At 34.9% G+C, this 25,621-nt stretch overlaps 1 protein-coding gene across 1 annotated transcript in view; it reads right to left on the reverse strand.

The window, feature by feature from the left end:
- LOC149779523 (ubiquitin carboxyl-terminal hydrolase 40-like) overlaps positions 1-25,621 on the reverse strand; it is a 110,994-nt gene that overhangs the window by 43,702 nt on the left and 41,671 nt on the right. The window contains exons 12-20 of the mRNA XM_089940232.1: positions 23,431-23,654; positions 21,417-21,571; positions 20,467-20,545; positions 18,367-18,535; positions 13,757-13,844; positions 10,832-10,905; positions 8,072-8,261; positions 3,112-3,217; positions 630-702 (exon numbers count right to left, since the gene is read on the reverse strand). Coding sequence (XP_089796358.1) covers positions 630-702; positions 3,112-3,217; positions 8,072-8,261; positions 10,832-10,905; positions 13,757-13,844; positions 18,367-18,535; positions 20,467-20,545; positions 21,417-21,571; positions 23,431-23,654 — 1,158 coding nt within the window. The remainder of the gene's footprint in view (positions 1-629; positions 703-3,111; positions 3,218-8,071; positions 8,262-10,831; positions 10,906-13,756; positions 13,845-18,366; positions 18,536-20,466; positions 20,546-21,416; positions 21,572-23,430; positions 23,655-25,621) is intronic.

Consider the following 25,621-nt stretch of genomic DNA (forward strand, 5'->3'; position numbering starts at 1 on the left):
TCTTATTCTGTTAATTAGTATTTTATACATTATTTCCATAAAAATTAAGGCAAAATCATAAGGGTTGGCAGGTCTGCTCTGCTTCTGAGCCCTAGTTAATAACTACGTCAGTGTGTAAAGGAAGGAAAAATAACTAAAATATCAATCATTGAGAAGCATCAACAAAGTTTCATCAGTGTTGTATCGAAACAAAGGTAGATTAGTTTAGATGTAGCTGTGGTAGCTTGGTTAGTAGAGTAAAAGACTCATAATCCAAGATTTGTGAGCTTGATACCTGCCCAAGCCAGCCTGTGTTTGCTTTGCTGCCTTGGTGTTTCCATGTGAAAGTAATAAAGCTCCCATTAACTTGGCATGCTTTATTCTTCAATGTGTTAAAAGTGCCATTAAAACCAACAAAAACAAAAACAACAAAATACAAATAAACTTACAAACAGAACTCTGCAAATACATAACACTGATATGAAAACATGTAATCCTTAAACTGTGTGAAATACAATGGTCTTGAACACAGCAGTCTGCATTCACTCTCTGGAACAACATGCTAAAACAAATTGGTCTGAAAACAACAACAACAGAAAACCACAATAATTTAAACAATGCCACAATATAAACAGTCTCCAGGTTCATACCTGAATACAATGATTTTCCACTTGTAAAAGAAACTTGTTATTGGCAGCAATAGTGGCCTGCTCTACACTGGACCTGTTTAAAAGAAACTTGTTAGACTTTATTAGATATTCTAGCCTTTAGAAAATGAAGACATATATAATTCTACTCGGACAGCAGAGAAGGTCAATGTAGAACTTTTCAGGATTTTTCTCACCTGAAGGAATTATTTCCAATATTAACTGATTAAAGAATTTTTAAAAGCTCAACTTCAAATTTAATGTTAGTAAAGTCTGAAGAACTAGGGATCTAGATTGTTTCTTCTACTATGTTACCAGAGGTTTTGCTACCAGCTGAAGTCGATGAAACAATCCAGGAAATTTCACTCCAACATGTCAGGACAGCAAACAAATAGTTGCCTACCACCCCCTTCATTCCCCATAAATATTCTGACCAAAACAGCAAATCTTGCATGGGTTTTTACTTATAAACCCATGATTACAGGCATAAAACAGCAGAAAAATATTTTTGCAAATACCTCCTGGTGCCCTCAAGTACACAGCAAGTTTAGATTTTTATTCCTAACCATGTAAATGTTAAATCAAGAAAGTTAGTGAAATACAGTACCAAATTTTGTATGACCTATAGCCAGACTCTGTATCATTAAAAAGTTTTAGGACTAAATATACGACAAGACTGATACATTTATTTAGTATTTCACCTGCAATTAAATGTGAGACAACTTGCCCTTAGTGAGTAGTAATCTGTTTTCTGGAACAGTTGTCTATTTTGGAGCTCATCATTTAATGCTATTGCAAAAGTTATGTAGTTTTTCTGATTTCGGAAAGAAATATTTTACTCATTAAAAAAATATGACAAATATATCTTTTTGTATTTTAATACCATTGGACCTGCAGAGCCTGTTGTTAATAAACTCAGAGAACACAGCCTGTTGTTAATAAACTCAGAGAACAAAATTTGACCTCTAACTCGAACTCACTTCTTTATAATTGTATTCTCATAACTATGCACTATCAGGACAGGAGGGTAAAGCAATCAATCTGAAACCATGGGTTCAATGTGACTACAGGTTGCACACGACGAGAAATGTGTCCATACAATGCAGATGCTAATACCAGTATTAATGATGGCAAAGTTGTGAGTCAAACTGGTCTTAGCTCCATTAACGTTTGCTACAAAATGGTAAAATCGTAACTTAATTTAGAGCTCTTTAATGTAATACTTCATCCCAAATAGTGATTCAATCCACAAAGTCCTTAAAAAGATATTAACCAGAAAAAAAAAATTCACGGTGGACATGTCCTGTGATGGATCATGACATGATGTGGTGGACATGATGTGACATTACAGGATTTCTAATTGGTGTGGTTTGGTTTCTTTACAAACATCAACAAGAAGACTGTTGGTGTAGTGTCTCAACCAAGGAAATGCCACGATAGCCAACCCAGGCTGATCCAATATCATATCTTCCATATTCCTGACAGTGCTGGGGGTTGGTTGGCTTCAAATTCAAATAAAGGGTTCAGTGTATGCTAAGATTAAATTTCATGATTCTATTTAGAATGCAGACAGCATACAAGAAAACTTATCTGATGAAAATACCAAACTAGTAAAATGTGAAATGTAGATCTAACTTTCTTTTGTCCGAATGGATGTTGTACTAAAAGAAATGCATGCAATCATCAAGTCTGATGACTCTAGCATGAACAGTGCTTGACAAATAAACTTAAAAAACATAATTTAATCAAAGTTAGCGATAGATTAAATATGGGTCACACTGGCCTGTTTTTGTAATGAAGGATGCAGTTTTCATACAAATGCATCCTCTCATCATGTCTTAAGATTCCAATTATAATAGAATGCATACATGGTACAAAAAAAATCAATACATCACCAAGGTCAGTAAAAGTTTAAATGTAGGTCACACTGACATTTTATTGTAACAGTGTAGTACTAATGAGAAGCACATAATTATCTAGTCTGATGATTCTAGCATAAACAGCAATTAAGAAATAAACTTCAAACAAAATTAAGCCCAAGCCTGTACAGTATGAAATATGGGCCACAGTGACCTACATTTTTATAAGGGTGTAGAAGTCACTAAGATGTATCTCCCCACCAAATTTCATGATTATGGGATTAACAGTATACATAATGAGTGCAAAATAAAACCACTGAGTTAAACACAAAAATTTAATTTAAGAATTAACAAGTAACATCTGTGTATGTACAAAGCTAGTCCCCTTAGCCCCCTCCCCATGGGGTATATGCTATGAAACTCATTCCAAAATGTTATCTAGGATCAGGGAAGAAAGCATGGTTGATACATAATGAGGCCGTACATAAGAATATACTTTTATATATGCTGATTCTGACCCCTTTGGGGTATAATTTTAGCTTCAAACAGCAAGAAATCTCTCTCCTTTTTGATGTCATATTCTCTCTCTGTCTCTCTCTGTTGTGAACTATCTCTCTTCTTCTCACCCTTTTGATGACATATTCTCTGCAACCAACTGATCCCCATCTTTGAGCCCTAATTCTTCCAGAGAACACTGGTCACCGTCTAGTATCACAGCTTTCAATTCAGAATCTATGACAGATACAGTGTGGTTTTATACATGGTAACATCTTGATCAAAAGCACAGTTCATGCGTAATTGACTAAATAAATAAAATAATTTCTGTCATTTGCGAGCCTTGGTAAGTAATATACAAGTAAGGCTTAACACAGATAAGCATTCTATTCTAGTTTATAAATTAAGTGCTAAACAGTAACTACTGTCAATTTCACAATTGGCACTATTGTCAATTTCACTATTGGCAAACTAGTCTCTATGCTTGCACTATTACAACTTATTGACCCAGGAGTCTCAGTGACCTTGACATTTGGTCTGATTATGCTTTGGGCTTTTCTTTGGACACAACAATCTTGAATTTTGACATTTTGGCCCCCAAATCAATCGACCTTTTCCAGTAAACATAATCATGATACTGAGGCTACCATGGGATGAGGCTATTCATAGGGCAATTAAAACCTGTCAACAAGTTATGAATTGAATAAGCAGAAGTAGTAAAAGGGTCAATTTGACCTCCAATCATACCCAGATGAACTCGTATAGATAAAAGGGTCAATTTGACCTCCAATCATACCCAGATGAACTCGTATAGATAAAAGGGTCAATTTGACCTCCAATCATACCCAGATGAACTCGTATAGATAAAAGGGTCAATTTGACCTCCAATCATACCCAGATGAACTCGTATAGATAAAAGGGTCAATCTGACCTCCAATCATACCCAGATGAACTCGTATAGATAAAAGGGTCAATCTGACCTCCAATCATACCCAGATGAACTCGTATAGATAAAAGGGTCAATTTGACCTCCAATCATACCCAGATGAACTCGTATAGATAAAAGGGTCAATTTGACCTCCAATCATACCCAGATGAACTCGTATAGATAAAAGGGTCAATTTGACCTCCAATCATACCCAGATGAACTCGTATAGATAAAAGGGTCAATTTGACCTCCAATCATACCCAGATGAACTCGTATAGATAAAAGGGTCAATTTGACCTCCAATCATACCCAGATGAACTCGTATAGATAAAAGAGGTCCCTCTCTCTTTCCTAAATATGTATCTCATTTTGATCCAAGACTGCATTTAATTAAAAGGAAATCAACTACTGTAAAGTCAGTGGTTTTCTATTCCACTGTGGTACCTATTTCCTTAGTTTATAGACCTGACAGTTGTCCTTGGATAACAAACATCCTGAAATGGAGGCCTTTTACCTTTCCACAAATGTAGCTTAACTAGTCCTATATGGTTATTACTAAAAATTAAAAAAACCCACAACTTTAAATGACTTTTTCTCAGAAACTGCTCATCCAAATTAGACCATACTGGATAAAGAAGACATTCTGGTATGAAGGGTGATCAGATTTATGTGATGGATGCCAATTCATGATTAAATAGGGACAAAATTATATAGCCATGAGTTAAGTTTGGTAAAATCTATATTATTTTAAAGAATAAGAAACAAACAAAAATGCTATTTAAGTGTATTTAGTGTATTCATCAGCTATATCCACAAACCAGATTTGATAAAAAGGCCAAGATGCTCTCAAGTCAGTACATCTAAAAACCTGAGTGAAGACCTTTGAACTTGAGGTATAACAAGATTTTCAAAATGGCCATCTTGGCTGCAACACTGGATCTAAGACTGGGAGTTTTCATTTGTGGCCAACTATGAATCATAAGAAATCTATTGATGAAAACACCAATGTTGCTATGAACATCCATTCAAGAGGAGGAATAACAATACAAAGATTTTCAAGATGGTCATCTTATCAATATAGGACATCAGATCACAATCATTTTCACTTAGAACCAACAAGACAACATGAAGGAGTAATAAGATTTTCAAGATGACTGTCATAGTGGCCATATTGGATGCAAGATCAGCATCATTTTCATTTACAATCAACCAGACATCATAAAAAGTCTTGAGGTGAAACCCCATGTAGATATGCCCATCCATTTATGAGGAGTAGCTATAACAAAATTTTCAAGATGGCCACTTTATTGGAGGTCAGGTCAGCATCATCTTCATTAAGGATCAATCAGTCAATAAGTCTTCTGGTGAAAACCCCATATCAATATGACTTTTCTGTCCAGAAGTAATAGCAATAACAAAGTTTTCAAGATGGCTGTCAGTGGCCATATTTTGATGTCAGATCAGACAGATTTTCATTCATAACCATCACAAGAAGTCTTGTAGTGAAAAGAAAACACATTGTCCAATTAGTTTAGAGGAAGTAATGATAACAAACTTGTACAAACTAGTTTTGAGGAAGTAATGATAACAAACTTGTACAAACTAGTTTTGAGGAAGTAATGATAACAAACTTGTACTAACTACTTTAGAGGAAGTAATGATAACAAACTTGTACTAACTACTTTAGAGGAAGTAATGATAACAAACTTGTACAAACTAGTTTTGAGGAAGTAATGATAACAAACTTGTACAAACTAGTTTTGAGGAAGTAATGATAACAAACTTGTACAAACTAGTTTTGAGGAAGTAATGATAACAAACTTGTACTAACTACTTTAGAGGAAGTAATGATAACAAACTTGTACTAACTACTTTAGAGGAAGTAATGATAACAAACTTGTACAAACTAGTTTTGAGGAAGTAATGATAACAAACTTGTACAAACTAGTTTTGAGGAAGTAATGATAACAAACTTGTACAAACTAGTTTTGAGGAAGTAATGATAACAAACTTGTACAAACTAGTTTAGAGGAAGTAATGATAACAAACTTGTACAAACTAGTTTTGAGGAAGTAATGATAACAAACTTGTACAAACTAGTTTTGAGGAAGTAATGATAACAAACTTGTACAAACTAGTTTTGAGGAAGTAATGATAACAAACTTGTACTAACTACTTTAGAGGAAGTAATGATAACAAACTTGTACTAACTACTTTAGAGGAAGTAATGATAACAAACTTGTACAAACTAGTTTAGAGGAAGTAATGATAACAAACTTGTAATAAAAAAATGGAGGCATGAAGAACAAATGACAAATTATGGACAACAGGTCATTTCAGAAGCTCTTCTGGTCTATGACCAGTAGAGTTAAAAATTGTGGAAGCAAAGTGATTTGTCTAAAACATGAATCTCAAAATAATGTCCATAACACATACAAAATTTCATGGTAACCCACTGAAAAATGTTACACTAACCATGTTCACAAGATTTTGTTGTATGCTACATCAAAGTTCCAAGTCAAAATGAGCAATAATGCTAACACAAATTGCAGGAGCACACTGATTTATAGATATGTACATCTTTTGATGATGAAAGTAATATGTACCATGTTTCGCAATGATCCATAAAAAAATCCAAGATTAGTTACATTCACAAGGTTTCACCCTGCACTCAACTGCAAGATGAACAGGGGCAACAACTCTAACAACAGGATTCCTTTGAAAGAAATGATGCTCTACTGGTCAGAAAGAATCCAAGAAAAAAATACCATTTCTTCTTTTAAACTGCCAAGTGTTCAAATAATTGTCTGATATTTTTGGGCAGTAACAAAAAAAATATTCAAAGTGGCCATAGTGGCAGTCGTACTGGATATAAGATTGGTACCATCATTAATTTAGGACCAGCCAGACTTCGTAAGAAGTTTTTTCATGAAAACCCAATTCAGATAAGTCCATCCATTCAGTGATAAGAGTTTCATGTATGATTAGCTAGAGATCATAAGAAGTCTTTTGATGAAAACACCATGTCAAAACAACTTTCCATTTAGAAGGCACAGCTATAACTAGATTTTCATACAGCATGCCATATCGTCATTATGTTCATTTAGGATCAACTACATATCACTAACAGAGTTATCGTGAAAACTCCATTTTGATATAAAAATCATTTCATGGGAGTAGTGATGAAAAGATTTTCAAGACAACCACTTAGGCAGATATATCAGAAATTAGATCAGCACTATTTTTATTCAGGACCAACGAGACATGAAGTCTTAAACCTCATGTCAGTATGACGTTCCATTCTGGAGGAGTTGCTCTGATAAGATTTTCAAGATGGTTCCTTTGGTGACCATAAGAAATGACAGATCAGTACCATTTGTATTGGGCCTCACCTAGACATCATAAGAAGTCATTTAGTGTGAACCTAATGTTGATATGACCATTCATTCAGTAGAAGCAATAAGATTTTCAAGATAGTCACTATGGTGGTCATACCAGATATTTAATTAGGACCAACTATACATCAAAAGCATTCTGCTTGTGAAACCTCATGTCAATATGACTTTCCATTCAAGAACAATAGACAAAACAAGATTTTCAGATGGCTATTGCAGCAGCTGTCCTAGATGTTTGATCGGCATACTTTTCATTTAGAACTAACATCACAAAAATGTGTTTCAGTGAAAACCCCATGTTAATATGACCATCCATTTAGGAGTAATGATAACAAGATTTTTCATGATGGCCACAGTGGCAGCCATAATGGATGTCTCAATAGTACCATTTTCATTCAGGACCAGCTAGACTGTCAGATGAATGTGTGTAAATTTTTATGGCCATACTCCATGTAGTTTAGGAGTAGTGATGACAAGCTTGTGCTAATGGACGGACAAATGACGAACAACAGACCATCCTCTAAGTTCTCCTGGTCTATGACCAGTAGACGCAAAAACTGATGTAATGGCCTGAAAATCTAACCAGGTCAACTACTTTTAATCAGGATAAAGTGTGTAAAATTTCATGACTGAAGTTAAATAGTTCATAAACTTTCATACTAAAATGGGATTATGTCTGATGTATGAATATGCAGATGTATGGATAGATAGAAGCAAAACAATATGCCCCATTCTCCCATTGCAGAGGTGGCATGCAAATAATCTTACCTTTTCCAACCAGTCGTTTGAGCTGAAGAAACTTTCGACAGATATTAGAATTATCACAGATAATCCCCTTTAGTTTCTCTAGTGACATGGACTTGTTAAAACCCCAGTTGATTTGAGACTGGTCACCATAAATGACTGTCAGGAAAATTGGCTCATTGAAGGCACCAGTCAATAAGGGTATTTTCTGAACCTGTAATGAAGATTATTATGATTATTCTTTTGTTTTTATTATTATTATTATTACTGTATTGTGATTAGAAAGGTGGTTTACAAAGGACCTTGATCACCACAAATAGCTCTGCACAGCCTTATACAGATGTTTACAGAAGTTATGTTGGGAATAAAAGTTTGGCAATACCATCGCTCATCTAAATCATGACATGAGATTCTTGAAATCCCACTTCTTCAAGGACTCATCAATACAAGCAATATCCCATGTAAAGATAAGATGTAATCAACAAGGGCCATAACTCAATCCAAAATGAAGCAGATGAGACATAATACATAGAACTTGATCAACAAGGGCCATAACTTTGCCCAATATGGAGCAGATGAGACAAAATCCATAAAAGACATATCCATCATCAAATTGCATCAGAATATCTGCAATGGTTCATGAGCTATTTTGCTTGCAAGCAACATCCAATGTAAAGATATGATGTTGATTGGCAAGGGCCATAACTGGTCCAAATAATACAGACTAGAACAATCCCATAAATGACACATATTTTAAGAGCCAATGTGCCTACCAAATTCCATTAGCTACTTCTCAAGCTATGTTGATTCAGAGCAACATTTGATGTTTGACATGGGGCATAACACTTTCCAAAATGGAGAAGGTGAGACAAAAGCCCGAAACAGAACCTGCTAGTCTGTCAGATAATGTTCACACTAAATTAAATCAGAATATGTTGAATGGGTCTTAAGTTATGGCAGTTACAAGGAAAACATATGAATATATGAAATTAATTACAAAGGGCCATAACTCTATCCAAAATTGGACATGAAAAGGCAAAAACCATTAAAGGCACATGTAAGTCTGAAACAAAATTCATATAAAAATTTATCAGAATATGTATAATCATGCTTTAGTTACACCTGTGAGAAGCAACAGCACTGCAAGATAAACATTGTCAAGGGTTGTAACTCTAACCAAAATTGAGTCCATGAGATGAATCTAAAAAAAATGTTCCTCCAGATCTATAAGACAACATTTTCATTCTAAACTGCATTAGAATAGTTGAATGACTCGTAGAATGTGCCAGTTACGAACACCATCCCATATGAAGATTGATGGGTTAGTTGCATGGGTTTAACACCATTTTTCATCACTTGATAGCTATACATGATGGTCAGTGTATTTGGTAGAGGAAGAATCAGGAACAACCCCTGGAAGAACTGCATACCCGCTTTGGCTAACCCAAAACTTGAACCCATGCAGACAGCTGTGAGATGTCAGTAGTACATAAAGGGGAGAACCTTAAACAACTCAGTCAACTGGGGTTTGTTATGGAGATATGAAGTTACTTATCAAAGAACACAACTCTATCCAAAATGCAACTGATGAGCAAAACCTATACCTGGCACATAAAGTTCTATGAAATAATGTACATACCAAAATTTTATCAGAATATTTTGAATATTTCTTCAATTATGCAACTTACAAACAAATCCATAAAATGCACATCTGGGTACATGAGACACTGTACAAATCCATAAAATGCACATCTGGGTACATGAGACAATGTACAAATCCATAAAATGCACATCTGGGTACATGAGACAATGTACAAATCACACTGCATCAGAATATTTTAAATGGTTGTTGAGCTGATTGTGGTTACAAGAGTCTGCTGTAGAGAGGATTTAAATTTCAGAAAAAAAGGGCAATAACTCTGTTAAAAGTGTACTTGAAAAGACAAAACCTTCAAAATGACCTCCTATGTGTAATATGCAATTGACCCACCATTTACATGGCATCCAATCATGTGCAATGTTAGCAGTGCTCTGCTGGTAAGAAGAACAGTGAATAGACAGACAAACATACACATGGACAGGCAGAAAGATGGAGAAGGACATTAGTATTGGGTTCCCACATTTTGATCTTGTACTCTAGTTAAGAAGATATTTCAACTCCAAAAGGTAAAGCAATTCTACTGAATATGGCTGTGAACATAGGAGTCAACACATGATAAAGAATGATGATGTTGATGACAATGACAATAACAATGCTAGAACTGTTACTCACACAACTTAAACAATAACGAAAAATACAACAATTACAACAATAGTGCTGTCAGTGAAGGAAATGATAAAACTTAAAGACGACGATGATAATAAAGACAACTAAAAGTAAATATAAGGAAAAAACAAAACATTTATAAACAGAATAGTTGTTATTGGTTGGTTGCTTCACTGGTTGGTTGTTTTAATGGCAATTGTAACATAGTATAGGCAATATCATGCCAAGGAAATTGGAGTCAAGTGCCTTTTGCAGCCAACTTTGCCAGGACTGGGTTGGTATCAAGCCTGCAACCCTTAGATTACAAATCCAACACTTTACCATCTCAGCTACAGTAACTCCCAAAGAAAAGAATAGTGGAGAAAACAATGATGATGTGAAAACTTACAAACACATAAGGAAAGATTGAGATTATAATAATATTGGTAAAATTAATACTTCATTTTGGGTATTTGAGAATCATAACTAATTTTAATGTTATTAAGAGATGATAAAATCAAAAAGAATTCAATTCTCACCTCTTTCCCATTCCAGACAAAAAGCTGTGTGTTATCTGTTATACCTAGCTGCTGAAGCTGTTTATCACAGTCACCTGCAGATAAATACAACAATGTAAATAAAACTCCTTCATGTATCTGTATATTTTCATCTGCAGTAAATTAAAGATATTACAAATGAAACTTGTGTAAATTCTAAAATCTCTTGCAACATACTGTTACAAAATACAGTGCCTCAAATACTTCATGGTAGACCAATTTATAGAATGCTATAATTATGTTGTTTGCTCTGCCAAAGTATTATCAAAAACCATAAGTCAAAACATGAGAAAAGTAGATCAGTGTGATCTCTCCATGTTAGTAATACTCCTTAAGATGAGTGGACCCAACATGACTGCATATGCAACAGTATCAGAGATAATGGTGTTTAAAACAATGAGAAAACAATCAAACTAAATACTAGAATATGAAACAAAGTTCACTTTGACTTACCTTTTTCCTGTGTTAAGTTGTGCCATTTAAGATGAAAGCATCCAAGTTTATGACTGTACGTGCAATCGTGTCATATACATTGAACTTATGAAAAAAATATCTGACACTAATGATATAATTAATGACTAAGAAGGCATGGTAGCTCATTGGTTGGTGTGCTGGACTCTAACCAAAAGGGAGTGGGTTCAAAATCAATTATTGGATCAAGCTGAGTTGGCTACCAAGCTGTCCACTTGGACACGGCACTTTAGTCCAATTGCCTCAGCTCTAAATAACATACTTGTGTTGCTGTGTTGTAAAACACCAAAATCATGGTATGTTCTATATTGGACAAAGGGCTATGGCCTTTGGTCAAAGCAAGTTAAAAAAAAGCTGGAGGGCTGAAGAGGCCTTTGTTATAGCCTATGTCCCCACTTTCATAATAGAGAAATGTGTCAGAAATCTTGGAATGGTAACTGTTCAGTGTGACTGGAGTTAACTTCTTGACAAGCCAAAAGAAGAAATTATCTACTTGTGGGACTTAAGCTTCATAAAAGAGATTTTTCTCTACTCACATCAATGGGGGAAAAACTCATTTCAACTCATAGGCTATCAAAGTGATGGGCAAATCTGTTCACCACACGTTTGCTGAAATACTTCCTTCTAAGGGGTTTGTTATAAGACAGGCAGGCAAGTTCAGAATATCTGGGTTAGGCTGGAATACCTACATACATACTTCTTTCTGCAGGCAAGGGCAATGCAGGATTTTCCTGTGAAATAGATTTAGGAGGTTGTTAATCCATGATTATCATCACTTTAGGGGAGCAGTAATGACAAATTTGCATTTGAATTCCTCCACTTTCTGAATGACCCTGGGAACCAGAGGTATTGGGAGACAAAAGTACTCAAGGAGACTGTTCCAAATCAGTGAAAAAGCATGCATGCTTTCAGATGTCAGACTAGCAAGATGAAGGTTGGAAGCTTAGTGTTCCATGTCAGTGCAATGAGGTCCTTAAGGGTTTCACTCCAAACGACATAGATTCAACCGAAGACCAAAATGGAAAATTCTGTGTGAATTGGTTGATTCTCTCTGGATAGTAAGTCTGCTAGAACAGTGAGCCTGCTTGGAATGTAGCAGATTTGAATGTGATTTGATAACGACATCACCTAAGAAAATCTCCAAGAAGAAAGAAGACATCTGGGGTCTTGGTTTCTCCTTGCCTGTTGAGATAAATGATGACAGTCAACTATTTGGAATGAATGAGACCACACATTCCACATTATATCAACTGCCAAGATCAAAAAGCCATTTACAGCTTTCATCTCCTGGAGGTTGATGGAGCATTCCTACAAGGTAAAAAGGCACTCCTTAAGGTGAGTGAAGCGAACCTGCCAGTTATAATAGCATTTGTACAGATTGCCAGTTATAAGGAGGAGGTTATAACCAAAGTCCATTAAACATGCTAAGTTTATTGTACACAATGAATTAAACTATATGCTAAAGGCAATTACTGAATAATCTTAGTTACGGAAAAATAAATGATCATTTATTTCATGTAACTGGAGAAAAGGTCAAGTACAAAGATGAATTACCATCAGAGATGAGCAGGCAATTAGGATGGCTATGGTTAGCTTATGATAAGATATAGTAGACAGCTGAGTTCCAAAATTTTCAACCACTATGAGGAAGAGACAAATTTAGTAAGAAACAGATGGAGTATACTTTCTGTGGTGAGAAAACTTCAAAGATTTTTCAAAGTTGATCAAATTCATAAAAGGCAAGGTAATTACAAGGTCTCTCTCTTTACAGTGTGCCAACTAGGCACAATCTGAACTAGTAATGATGAATGAAAGGATTTGGGAAATACTTCTTCCCCTTTACCCAATGGGAGACCACTCTTGCCTGACTCCCATCTCAGCATGCTGAGGATGTAGTACTTTTATTGCTAAAACAAGTCAAAAAGACATAGCTTATATTTTTTTGTTTGTGAGTTAACTGATGTTCTCTTACTGTTATTATGTATAATGGGTCATGTATTCTAAGAAAATAGCATTCTGGGGCTTTAAATATAAACTTTTGGCATCACATAATTGGCTTTCATGACATTTATGCTAATTTATGCTAACATTACACAACATTTGTTATCTCAGGAGAGTTGACATTTATTACTGATAAGATCAACAGAGAAATTCCTTCCAAAGGGTCATGCTCCTCAGCAAAGTTCCTTTACAAGAGTTCTGACCCAACAGCTGGGATTCTTCAGCCCTAATCCATACCAGTGGATATGTTATTCTTCTCTCATTTCTGGTTAATAGAGATCATTAGTACAGATGCAGAAAATATAAATGCATTAAAATAATGACTTCAGCTTGGACAGGGGTAGTTGGAACCAACAACAAATAGATTAAGGTACATGGCAAATCTTTTGTCATCTCCTCCATGAAACGTGGTATAAAATATAATATTGAACTTACTTGATACTAAATCATATAGGTGACCCCCAGCTGATGTCTGATTCATTCTGTGTACAGCAAAATCTTCAGGCACCAGTTCTCCACCCAGCTAAATAGAAGAGAAAGCAATTAATTTGAAATAAGGATTAAAAAATCCATATATGGCATGATTTGTTACTGTATATCAAAAATATCAACCTAAAATGGACACAAGAATCAGAAAAGTAGAGAACAATGACATACCTTTCTAAAGTGTGAATTTCATTTCTTAATAAATGAATAAAAATAACAGTTTAATTTGTTTTTCTGAGTTTATCATGTTATAAACTGTCAGCTGCTGAATCACACAGCAAATAACGCCTGAAGGGAATTATGTAAGCTGTGTGAATTGGCAACTGACAGTTTATACCATTCTAAACTCTAATATTTTTGCAATTTGTTATAATTTTGTTAATTCTTATGTTTTAGTTTCCTTTTTCAAAGATATTTTGTATCAGTTGAAGAGTCTTATTTAAGCATATGAATTCTTCTTGTGGGATTCTGCTGCAGAGCTATTTTTAGAACAAGGGATTCTCTAACATAACATAATAGCTACGTCAACATCAAACAAGCAATTCCACCAATGGTAGATGATAGAATGTTTTGAACATTTCCTGAGAGCATGGTCTCATGTGTGTTTGTGATTGCCATTTTTTATGTAGCACTAACAATTTTTCAGTCAAATAGCTACGATGTTTGCAGTGTGGCAGTTTACAGTGATGTCTAGCAGTGGGGCATCATGCTGCAGACATGTAGCATCATGTCTCACCCAGTCACATTATTCTGACACCAGGCCGACCAGTCCTAACACTAACCTCTTATTGGAGCACCAATTGAGTCAGCTGTTATTACCATTTTTATAAGTCACTGGTATGACTTGACCAGGGTTCAAATCTGTGACCTCCTGCATCTGAGGTGGATGCTCTAACCACTTAGGCCACTGGAGTGATAACACAGCAGTGTCTTAATATTTTATCTAAATTGGCATAATATTCCAAGCAAAGGATATGTTGTTTTGTTAGATATACAAATGAATTTTGGATCTCATGCTTTATAGATGAGTTTAATGAGACTTGGTTGATTCTAGACTTGAGAGTAACCAATTTTTGCTGCTTTAAACTGAATTTTGTGTTTATTAACAGGCTAGGCTACATACTGGGGATACTTACAAATGAAACTAAGACTATCGGTAAACGGTTATAGTAATGGGGGTCCAATAGTCCAACAAAGTAAGACATCTATACTGACAGTTACAATGGCGGATGGGCAGGATCTATCTCTGACCCATCCCCACCTCCACATCATAACTATCAGGGCTGGTATCTTACACTGTAGGACTATGGGTGAAATTGTTATGATGTTAGTATTTGAACCCCCTCTTCCCAAGCCCTATATCCATTTATCAATAGTTTTAATTTCATTTGTAATAAACCGCAGTAAAAGACCCAAATCTTATGTACAGGCAGCATTATTTTCTTCAGATTTAAATCATATCTAGACAAATAATTTCCGACAATAATGATTTATTTGATTCTGTAATAAATAATTTATTCAATTTTCACAGTATGATTTCAACCCAACATTTTTATTTCATTATAAAGGCACGCAATGTGTATACCCTCCATTTCAGTGTTTACATTATTTACTTTACACGTGACTCTATTTATAGAAGTTGGTCTAAAGCAGTTCTCCATACAGTTTATATGGAAATAAATGCAGCTTGGCCAGATCACATGGTTATGTTTGGACCAATGGAAATCTAAGCTACATTTACCAACTAATGCAAATGCAGTTATTTATTTATTTATCAATGGCTGCATGTGTACATACAGGTAAATTAAAAAATAATACAATTTTTGCAATGTGAAAAAAAAAACTGGTCTCTGTGAGTTACCTTTGCTGATAGTAAGTAGCACTCCAAAATTGAGAATGTGTAAAGTTTCATGACCTAGATGCAATTACCATAAAACCAACAAAAATTGATAAAATGTGTTTCACTAAGTTTTTTGCAAGTGAAACAAAAACAAATCAGAACAGTTTGGAGAAGAATGCAATGTCTCCCACAGACATATATGACACTGGAACCCTTACATGTACTGCACTGTAATTGTTGTAAGAAACGAATGTAGCTGCATTTGGGACATGTGTGAAAGTAAGTGTATTTATCAAAATGAAACCCATATATGCTTTCCATTTTTCATGTCTAAAAAGGACCATATATGCCTTCCCATTTTTAAAATAAGCATATACGTGTCTTCCCATTTTTTTGGTATTAATAATAAGCCCATAAGAATATATAAACATATATAAGCCATCCCATATATCAATTTACCGCAACTGTCTGGCCTTGTCTGCATTCCAGTGTATTCTGCCCACTCACTGATGTTTTCATAAACATTCAATCGTAATCATGTACAAATATGGCAAGGAATGCAAAGTCACTGAAATGTGACAAGACATGCAATCCAGGCAATAGTAAGACTTTCTCTCTGCCAGTCAGTTACCAGCTGCTTTTTCACCAAATCAATATAGGACACATACCAATATTTATCATACAGAAGTTCCTAAAATGGATAAGGCTGTTAATACAGACCTGCCAACCCTGATGAGTCCATCTCAGTAAGGCAGTTGATTTTTTTCCGTAAGATTGACCAGTTTTCAGTAAGGTGTAACAAAATATCAATAACTGCTATTGAAAAGCTGGAAAACGTAATAAAAAGTTCGAAGCATCAACGATAAACATTATGTTCAACTGAAAAGTTTGTAAAGTACATGTAGACTTTATTTACCACTAGTACAGTTGCACAAGCTCTAGTTCCAAACCCTATGCAGCTCAATGGTTTGTTGCTATCTCTCAACTTGGCATAATTTTTTTTCCATTTCACATGATGACAGCAATCATATCTTTAGTCCTACATGTAAGACCTCGATGCTGATTTTATGTTGTGGGCATCAAGGTCTTATAGCCTAACTAATGGCGCTGTGTATCGTGTTTTGATGTCAACTAACATCATTACAAAAGTCAAATTTTCAGGAATATTTCACACAACTGACAACTAAAATAATGACGCTTGCATCCATTTGCTAGTAAGACAGCACATAAGTATATTAATTACACATACATTAGTGGAAGAGTGTCGATAAAGGATGCCAAGTGTGTGAGATATTTCTGAAACTTTGACTGCCCATTCCAATGTCAATGACATCGGAACACACTACACAAGGCCGTTATTTGAAGAGTAAGACATAGTACTAAACCAAAAACAACATGTGCTATGTCTTACATTGTAGGACTATCATATCTCCTGCCATGAGACATACTCAAATTGGCATGTGATGTCCAATAAACGTAACTGTGTCCTTTCCAGCATTTATTCACAAGAATCTGAATACTCCTTTTTATTCTTTTGTGTTGATTATTAACACTTTTCAAGAAGTTTTCCCTTTAACATGCATCGCTTTCTGGACACCATTTGTTAAAATTCTACAATCAACAGTTTGATCATGCAGATGTTTCACATGAAGAAATAGGTGCAGCTTAAAGCGTCTAGGTGCCGCTGTAAATTTAGTCTGGTTCCCTGATTAATTTCAAATAATTTTAAGATGAAACCCAGATCCAAATAAAACACAGATGAACCTATTATCCGGAATTTTTGGCAACGATCATTTTTCTGTAGTTTTTGCAAGTACGTTGTAAGTCCATATTTTAAGGGTAATTTTTGTAAGACTTACAGCAAAATCGTAAGAGTTGGCAGGTCTGTTACTATATCAGTTCCACATTTATCAAGGTGGACAAACAAGTTTTTAAATCCACTTTGAAACTGGTGAGGAATATTATTCTGATCTCATCTCTTCTTAGACCATTTATCACTTGGCGGAAAAAGCAGGAAATCAACATGCTTAGGATGCTGTTAGCCACATCTCCAAGGTGATAAACAGGGTAGCACACAATGCAATGGCATAGGCTCTGACTGGAGAAGTAAAAATTTGATATTTCTTCTTCAAATACATATCTGATGATAATAATTTATGAATACATCCACTACCCTAAGCAAAAAAAGGGTTAGGAGTAATCAGTAGACGCTGATTTGCCAGCTCATTATGTGATGGCAGGTCTGGGTCTATGTTGTGTGCAGTTACACTCAACTTATCAATGAGTATATAAGTACTTTCATTTTTTTAATTTTGGAATTGGTCCTACTGTATTAACAGATGAATATCTTGTTCATTAGGTATGTATTCATGTTTATGTAAAGACAATGAAATCCACCAAAATTGGCACCCAAATAAAAACATTAAACTCAAAGCAAAGAAAATAAATGGATTATGACAGTGAAACAGATCGAGTACTTGAGTAACTCCATAGCATACAAAATTTCTCTGTTCCAAGAGTTGAAATTTAGGCTTGTATTTGATTAATGTAACTAACCAATTTTATGAATAGTTTCGACCTAATGGCAAGTAATGCAAAATACTCTTTAAGCTGATCATTAATTTGCACAAATTTACACAACCAAGTAGCCAAAATTGTCATAACACTAATATTCTGATTGACAGTATATGTCTCTGTCTGCAAGGATATATATACATACATCAGCAATTTCCTGTAGCAGGACAGACATTTCTTTCCTCCGATCAATAGAGAGCTCCATCCATGCGCAAGAGTCAGAGAGAGGCTGCAGTGCCCCATGCCTGAACTCATAATTACACCCAAAATGGATCTGCAGTGTTAAGCAATTTGCTTTAGTCTCATACTCCTGTCTGGAAAAGAAATGGTCATTTACCCAATAATAATGGACAATTGATCCGCAAAATAGTCCTGCCTCTAACTGCTAAGTCAAGATTAGCACTGCATAAGCAAATTCTAGGAGACTGATGTCCATTTTCATTTGCTACGCAACCTCAAGAGATATACAAACTTTGGCTGAAATCCAATAATAATTAAAGAACTTATTACATTAAAACAAAAGTGGATGGGTCTGATAATCAAGGGCAATAACTCTGATAAAGGATACCAAATGAGGATGATCAAACTTGGCTGAGGCCTCAAGAAAATTAAGCTGCATACCGTATTTGAAATCAAATGATAAATAATGCAGTTAATGCACAGCAGTAAAAGTGATTGGGGCTGGCAAACAATGATGCAAAATGCTGTCGACTGAACAATTGTCTCACCAGTATCAAGCAGCATTGCAAATTTTGGTGCAATCAAAGAATAATAACGATGCAGAAACAAAACTGGGTGGGAAAGATAATCACATGCTAAAACTGTGCAAACAATGATACAAAATTCCAACAATCGAATTCAGCCAAGGTCTCATCAAGCTTCATACTAAAGTTCAAATTTTATTATTAATTAAAGGAGATAATGAGTGGAAATGAATGTGGGAGTTCTGACAATCAGGTCCCATAACTCTGCTTAGCAATGACAGATTGCAAACAATCTACCTCAGCTAATGTCTCATCAACATCTAAAAGTATATAAAATATGTTGAAATCCAACATGAATGTGAGGAAATAAGTGGGTTGGTCTTTAGAAATGTGTTTAGAAGAATGGACAGAGAGACCCAATTTAACATCCCCACTTTTTGATAAAATGAAAGCTGGTATAGACATTCTGGAGAAGAGCTGGAAATTGTAAAAATGTTCTGAACAGAGGATGATTAGTACAAAAATCAAGAGACAAAGAAAAGAACTTTGCAAACTTAACCTAGCCTTATTTTCTAAAAAAATTTAAACTGCCAAAATTATTTTGCAGCTCAAAGTATAAATTTAAGAGAAAACAATTATATTAAAAATCTACTCAATCAGAATATGAAATTCTCAGTGTTTCTGAACTCTAGTTCCTGGTTCTGCTCAGAAATTCCAATTTACGATTACTCTGATATATTATAAGTTGCTTCTCTAAACTGGGGGTTCTAATCCTGAGTTGATATGATCAAAAAGTTTGAAGAATATGCAGCCTTGTGTGAAAATAGTTCTTTCTTTCCTATGTCATTCTTGCTTTGCAGGCAAGACAAAATTCAGTAGATTTTAGCAGAAGTGATTTGCATATTTTATGATGTAGATTTTACAGAATGTGTATGAATCCTTTTCAGTCTCACAATCACTGAACTTCTCAGCTGACTTTAAAAGAACATAAACCAAATTTATTCTTGTGGCAAATTTTGTGTCTGGATTATATATATATATATATATATATATATATATATATATATATATATATATATATATTAATAATGTATACTGTTTAAGCTCACCCTTAAAAATGTACATGTACCATCTTACTATGGATGGATGGCTACCCATCCTCTAGTCACCCTGACTGAGCTAGGTTTTAAGAGATATTTGATTTTGCTGGGTTGTGTCTCCCTACCTCCCCACACGCCCACAAATAAAAACATTGTTTTATTGTTGATAAAAATGAGTGTGAGAGAGAGGTGGGTGGGAAAACGAGACCAGAATATAATGTACAAGGTACACTGACCCGGTACATGGCAAAATTTCCCTACCCATCCATTCCTATATTACACCATATCCATATTTTCCCAGTCTCTGCTCCCAAACAAGAAATGCATAAAATAAAAACTTCTTAGATGGCAAATGAAAGACAAATATCTGAAAAGCAGTTAACTGTACAAAATTATGAGTATCAAATTGATGGGAACTTGCTGGATTAATCTAAGATTCACCTTTTCCTATCAAGCTCTTTGTTTTCTTCAAGGACTTCATTCACAAGGTCCTCTGGGATACCATAGTAAGGATTATTAACTGAAATCAAAGAATGGGATGAATTACTTTACAATTTAGTAGATTGAGATATATAGCAGGAAGGATCAAGACAAATGTTTATACATACATGCATACAAATGCATGCATGCATGTACACACACACCACATACATACATACATACATACATACATACATACATATAAATGCATGCATCCATGTAAACACACACCACATTCATACATACAATCATACATACATACAATCATACATACATACATACATACAAATGCATGCATGCATGTACACACATACTAGATACATACATACATACATGCATGCATGCATGCATACATACAATCATATATAGATGCATACATACATACATACATACATACATACATACATACATGCATACATACATACATAGATACATAGATACATACATAGCAGAAGTCCATAAAATCTTTGAAATGTTATTAGGTATTTCATCAGAAGCAGTTGTAGCCATTTCAACATACAACCAGGCCTTCTTTTTCATCTAATCTTGGAACAAGAACTCCACATATATCCACATACTCTCGTATTCTAGTCTCAAAAATCATTATATACCACAGGAATTAACAACATGTTTAAAATCTAACAGAATCACTTTTTATCTTCAGGCGATGATTAAAATTAAAATTTTTGGATGTAAAATTATACACAAGTATTTTATAACAGGTGTATAATTGTATATTATACTGGAAGACTTTGAAAATTATAGCCACTGTGATATGTTCAAATGCAATTATTAACCTAATAAATAAAATTCTGGGTAATCAATTGTTAAATTATCCCAAACTGTATGTCCATGAAATGTTTGTGCTTCTGTAGATTGAGAGATACCAGTAAGTATTGCATGACACTCACCTTGCGCAGATCCAGCTTGAGACTTTTTCCTGTAAAACAACATGTAGGCACTCTCCTTCCCTGAAAACTGCTTCTCTATTTCCTTTGTATGAATTGAATTCACATGAGAGTCATCAAACTTGAACCACCGATGACCCTCAGGAGGCAATAGTGACCTACAATAATCAAAATTATTCATGACCCTCAGGAGGCACTACTGACCTACAATAATCAAAATTTTTCATGACCCTCAGGAGGCTCAATGACCTGTAATAATCAAATTATTCACGACCCTCAGGAGGCACAACTGACCTACAATAATCAAAATTATTCATGACCCTCAGGAGGCACTACTGACCTACAATAATCAAAATTATTCATGACCCTCAGGAGGCACTACTGACCTACAATAATCAAAATTATTCATGACCCTCAGGAGGCACTACTGACCTACAATAATCAAAACTATTCATGACCCTCAGGAGGCACTACTGACCTATAATAATCAAAATTATTCATGACCCTCAGGAGGCACTACTGACCTATAATAATCAAAATTATTCATGACCCTCAGGAGGCACTACTGACCTACAATAATCAAAATTATTCATGTTACGGCTAAAGTTAAGAAAGGTAAGACTCCCTTCTCTCAAATATTATTCAAAGGTTTCATATTCCAAAACTGAGTTTTCTATTTTTTAAAAATAGAACAATGACCTGAATGTTGAGCCTTCTGCAACTCCACCACCCCAGCTTCAATAATGTAATTGTACTAACCGATATTACAAATCTGAAGAAGACAGGATAAAATGGAATAAAATGGGATAAAAGAGTTTTGAAATATAAGGAAAGTAAAAGATTTGAAATACTGAGATTAATGTAGATGTTGGATGGATTTGCATACAGATGTCAAAAAGTTCAGTTTTTAGCTACCAATAAAAAAACGTAACAAAGCGAAATAAGTCAAACAATAAATAGGAGCTGGTTGGAAGGAATCTTCAATTCTGTTTGTTATGGTGGAGAAAAATAATTATTTATGACATGCAAGTAATTTTTAAAAAAATATCCCTTTAATTACTTCTCAAAATAATCAAAAGAATTATTCACTTATATTTTTATCACTGCTTTAAATGAAATTAGTTCCAACTAATCCAAAACCCTTCTTTCCATTTTGCATGCAACTCATTTGGATTGGCTTGGTACTTGATGGCACAGCAACACAAGTAAGTGATGAGGCAGTTGGGGAAAAGTGCCATGTCCAAGGACACAAAACAGTAGACAACCCAGGCTGATCCAATCACAAGATTTGAACTCACACTTTTGATCAGGTGCTCTATATGCTAACCTCGATGCCACATCTGTTCCAGTCTCCAATGGTCAATTCTTTTCACATAACAAGAGGGCATATCTAGCCTTTTCAACATCCACATGCCCTCTGGGGGGGCCCCTTCTGATGAAACTACTGTTATTTACATAATTTATTATCTACCTGTATATGATACAATCCAGAAAGAACTGATCTACAAGGCACCATTAAATGTTGAGAACTTAAGACATTATAAAAGACAATATAAAAGTTTAAATAGAAATGGTGTAACAAATATTTAAAAATGTGTGTGTGTGTTATTTGGATATTTGGCTTTAACAATTTTTCAGTCTTATCGCTATGATGTCTGCAGTGTGGCAGTTTATAATGTCTAGCACTGGGGCATCATGCTTCAGACATAAAGCATCATGTCCCACCCAGTCACATTATCCTGGCAGCATGCAAACCAGTTCTAACACTAACCTCTTAATGCCGAGCAATAAGCAAGGCAGCTGCTAGTACCATATTTATAAGTCTTTGGTATCACTTGGCCGGGGTTCAAACCTGTAACCTCCCACGTCTGAGGCAGATGCTCTAACCACTTAGGCTGCCAGAACGGTATTTAAGAATGATGACAATGGTTTAATTTTGTACATGGCATATAAGTAAACAAATAGGTCACGAAAATTGTTAAGTGGAAAGACTAAGTTGACTAAGTTCAGTGCTTACTTTGACGACTGATTCTTGTTCTTTTTCTTCGGATCACAACCTGAAGTCTGTGCACTGCACCTCCATTCTGATTCTACATTAGTGACATCATCCTTCCCATCATTCCCTGGAGTTTCAGTCTGCTTCTCTTCTATAGTTTCCTTGTCTTGTGAACCAGTTTGCTTTAATGCTACAGTGTTGGTTTTGAGGTCCAATGTAAATGTGTCATTATATTTGCTGAAAAACTGCACAAAAGAGAGATATAATTATAAAAATGTTGTTGTTGTTGTTGTTGTTGTTGTGGGGTTTAACGCCACTTTTCAGCACACGATAGGCTATACATGGTGGCCAGTATTAACAGTGGAGGAAGAACCCAGGAAAATCCCAGAAAGAACCACCGACCCAAGAGAAGCTACTGGCAAGCTTTCTCACATACCCACATTGGCTGAATCCGAGACTCAAACCGCCGCAGAGACAGAGGTGAGATGGCAGTGATCCGTAACGAAGAGTGCTTTAGACCACTCGGCCACTCGGGGCCCCTATAAAAATGTAATTTCTCATTAATTTCTCTTTAAATAACTACTAAATACAAATATTGCTTATTTAAGGTTAGTTCTATCACTGAGATGTTGTAAGTCAAAGGCGTAAGCATGAAATTATCCAAGCCCACACACACATATATATATATATATATATATATATATATATATATATATATATATATATATAGTGGAACCCTGCTATAATGCGATAATTGGGGTCCATATAATTGGATCGCGTTAATATCGGGGTCATGTTAATGCGGGGTTTTACAGTATTTTACTTTTTTGAGAGAACAACACACTGTCACATATACGTGTATTCATGTCTAATGTATATGATGAATAGAGGGTATCAACACTGTTTACTATCGTGCCGTCGTGGCATTCAGTTCATCTATAATGCATGTAATTCCATTGAAAAATTGCACACAGATGTACAATATTCAATATTTTTTCCCCTGATCATTGTATCTAAATTCACCGTCTAATATATAGCATGAACAGAGTATCAACACCGTTTACTTGCCGTCTGATATTGTATCGTCGGGGCTTGAAATTAATCCATAAAATATGTAATTACACTGCAAAAATTGCATACATATTTAAACAATTCAATAATTTTGTCACACATCATTATGTGTCTGATTTCAATGGGAAAAATTAACAGCAAAATTAGGTTAAGAAAGACGAAGCATGTGTATGGTTCATTACGTTCCAAGGTCTATGAACGGTGTCTGTACAAACTTCATACTGCTAAAAATTTTTCATATGCGTTTCCGTGTACATTTATCCGTTGCAAATTTCCAATAATTAATGCTTGTACGCCTATTCTTTTGAACAACTACAACAAGAATAATTACCAATCAACACATGCTTTCGGTGTGCATATAACTTTTACTTCAGATTTTGTGAATATTGAAATAAACATATGATAACTACTATACTAATCATGGCGCAAAGTGCAGAGAACGATTTTCGTTTGTGAACTTGCTTTTCCATAACAGTAAAATACTTTTATAAAAAATAGGAAATTAATAAAGAGTTCATAAACAAACACCATACCCATGTAAAACCTGAGAACTAAGTGCAGTAGGACTGCAATGGTCACGATTCTCTTTTTAAAAAAAATGAAAAGCGGAACGCATGTACAATTTCATACCCTTTCAATTTCCAGCTAATAAAGCAGACATTATTTACTGGTCAACTGATTGCGTCTAATAACACCGCCAAGCCCAGAAAACATGTTGGTGGCTTTCGTTTTTTGATGTTAATTAAATTGTGAGAATCTTTTATCAACCACCACATTGTCTGCTGCTTGTTTGTGTATGCAGTTAAAGAATCACATGTCGGCTATTGTTTGAGGAATGATGGTATACAGAATTAATTGAAGATAATCACAAAGACGACTTACTGGCTTTACTCATGGATCAGTAACAAGTAACATTTCCGATAATGTTTATTTTGGCATAATGCTTCAAGAACCTGGTGAAATTGTTAAATTTCAGAAGCCAAGCCACGATTGAAATATACTCGAATTCATACTCGAACTCTTCCCCAAAATGATAATAAACATTTTACACACCATTTCTCATACTTTTTAAAATGTATTTAAAATTTCAGGAACCACGCCACGATCGTATTATATATCGTGTTATACTCTAATTCATACA

This window comes from Sinohyriopsis cumingii, chromosome 17 (assembly GCF_028554795.1).
Source record: "Sinohyriopsis cumingii isolate HCF-2022 chromosome 17, ASM2855479v2, whole genome shotgun sequence".
NCBI lineage: Eukaryota > Metazoa > Mollusca > Bivalvia > Unionida > Unionidae > Sinohyriopsis > Sinohyriopsis cumingii.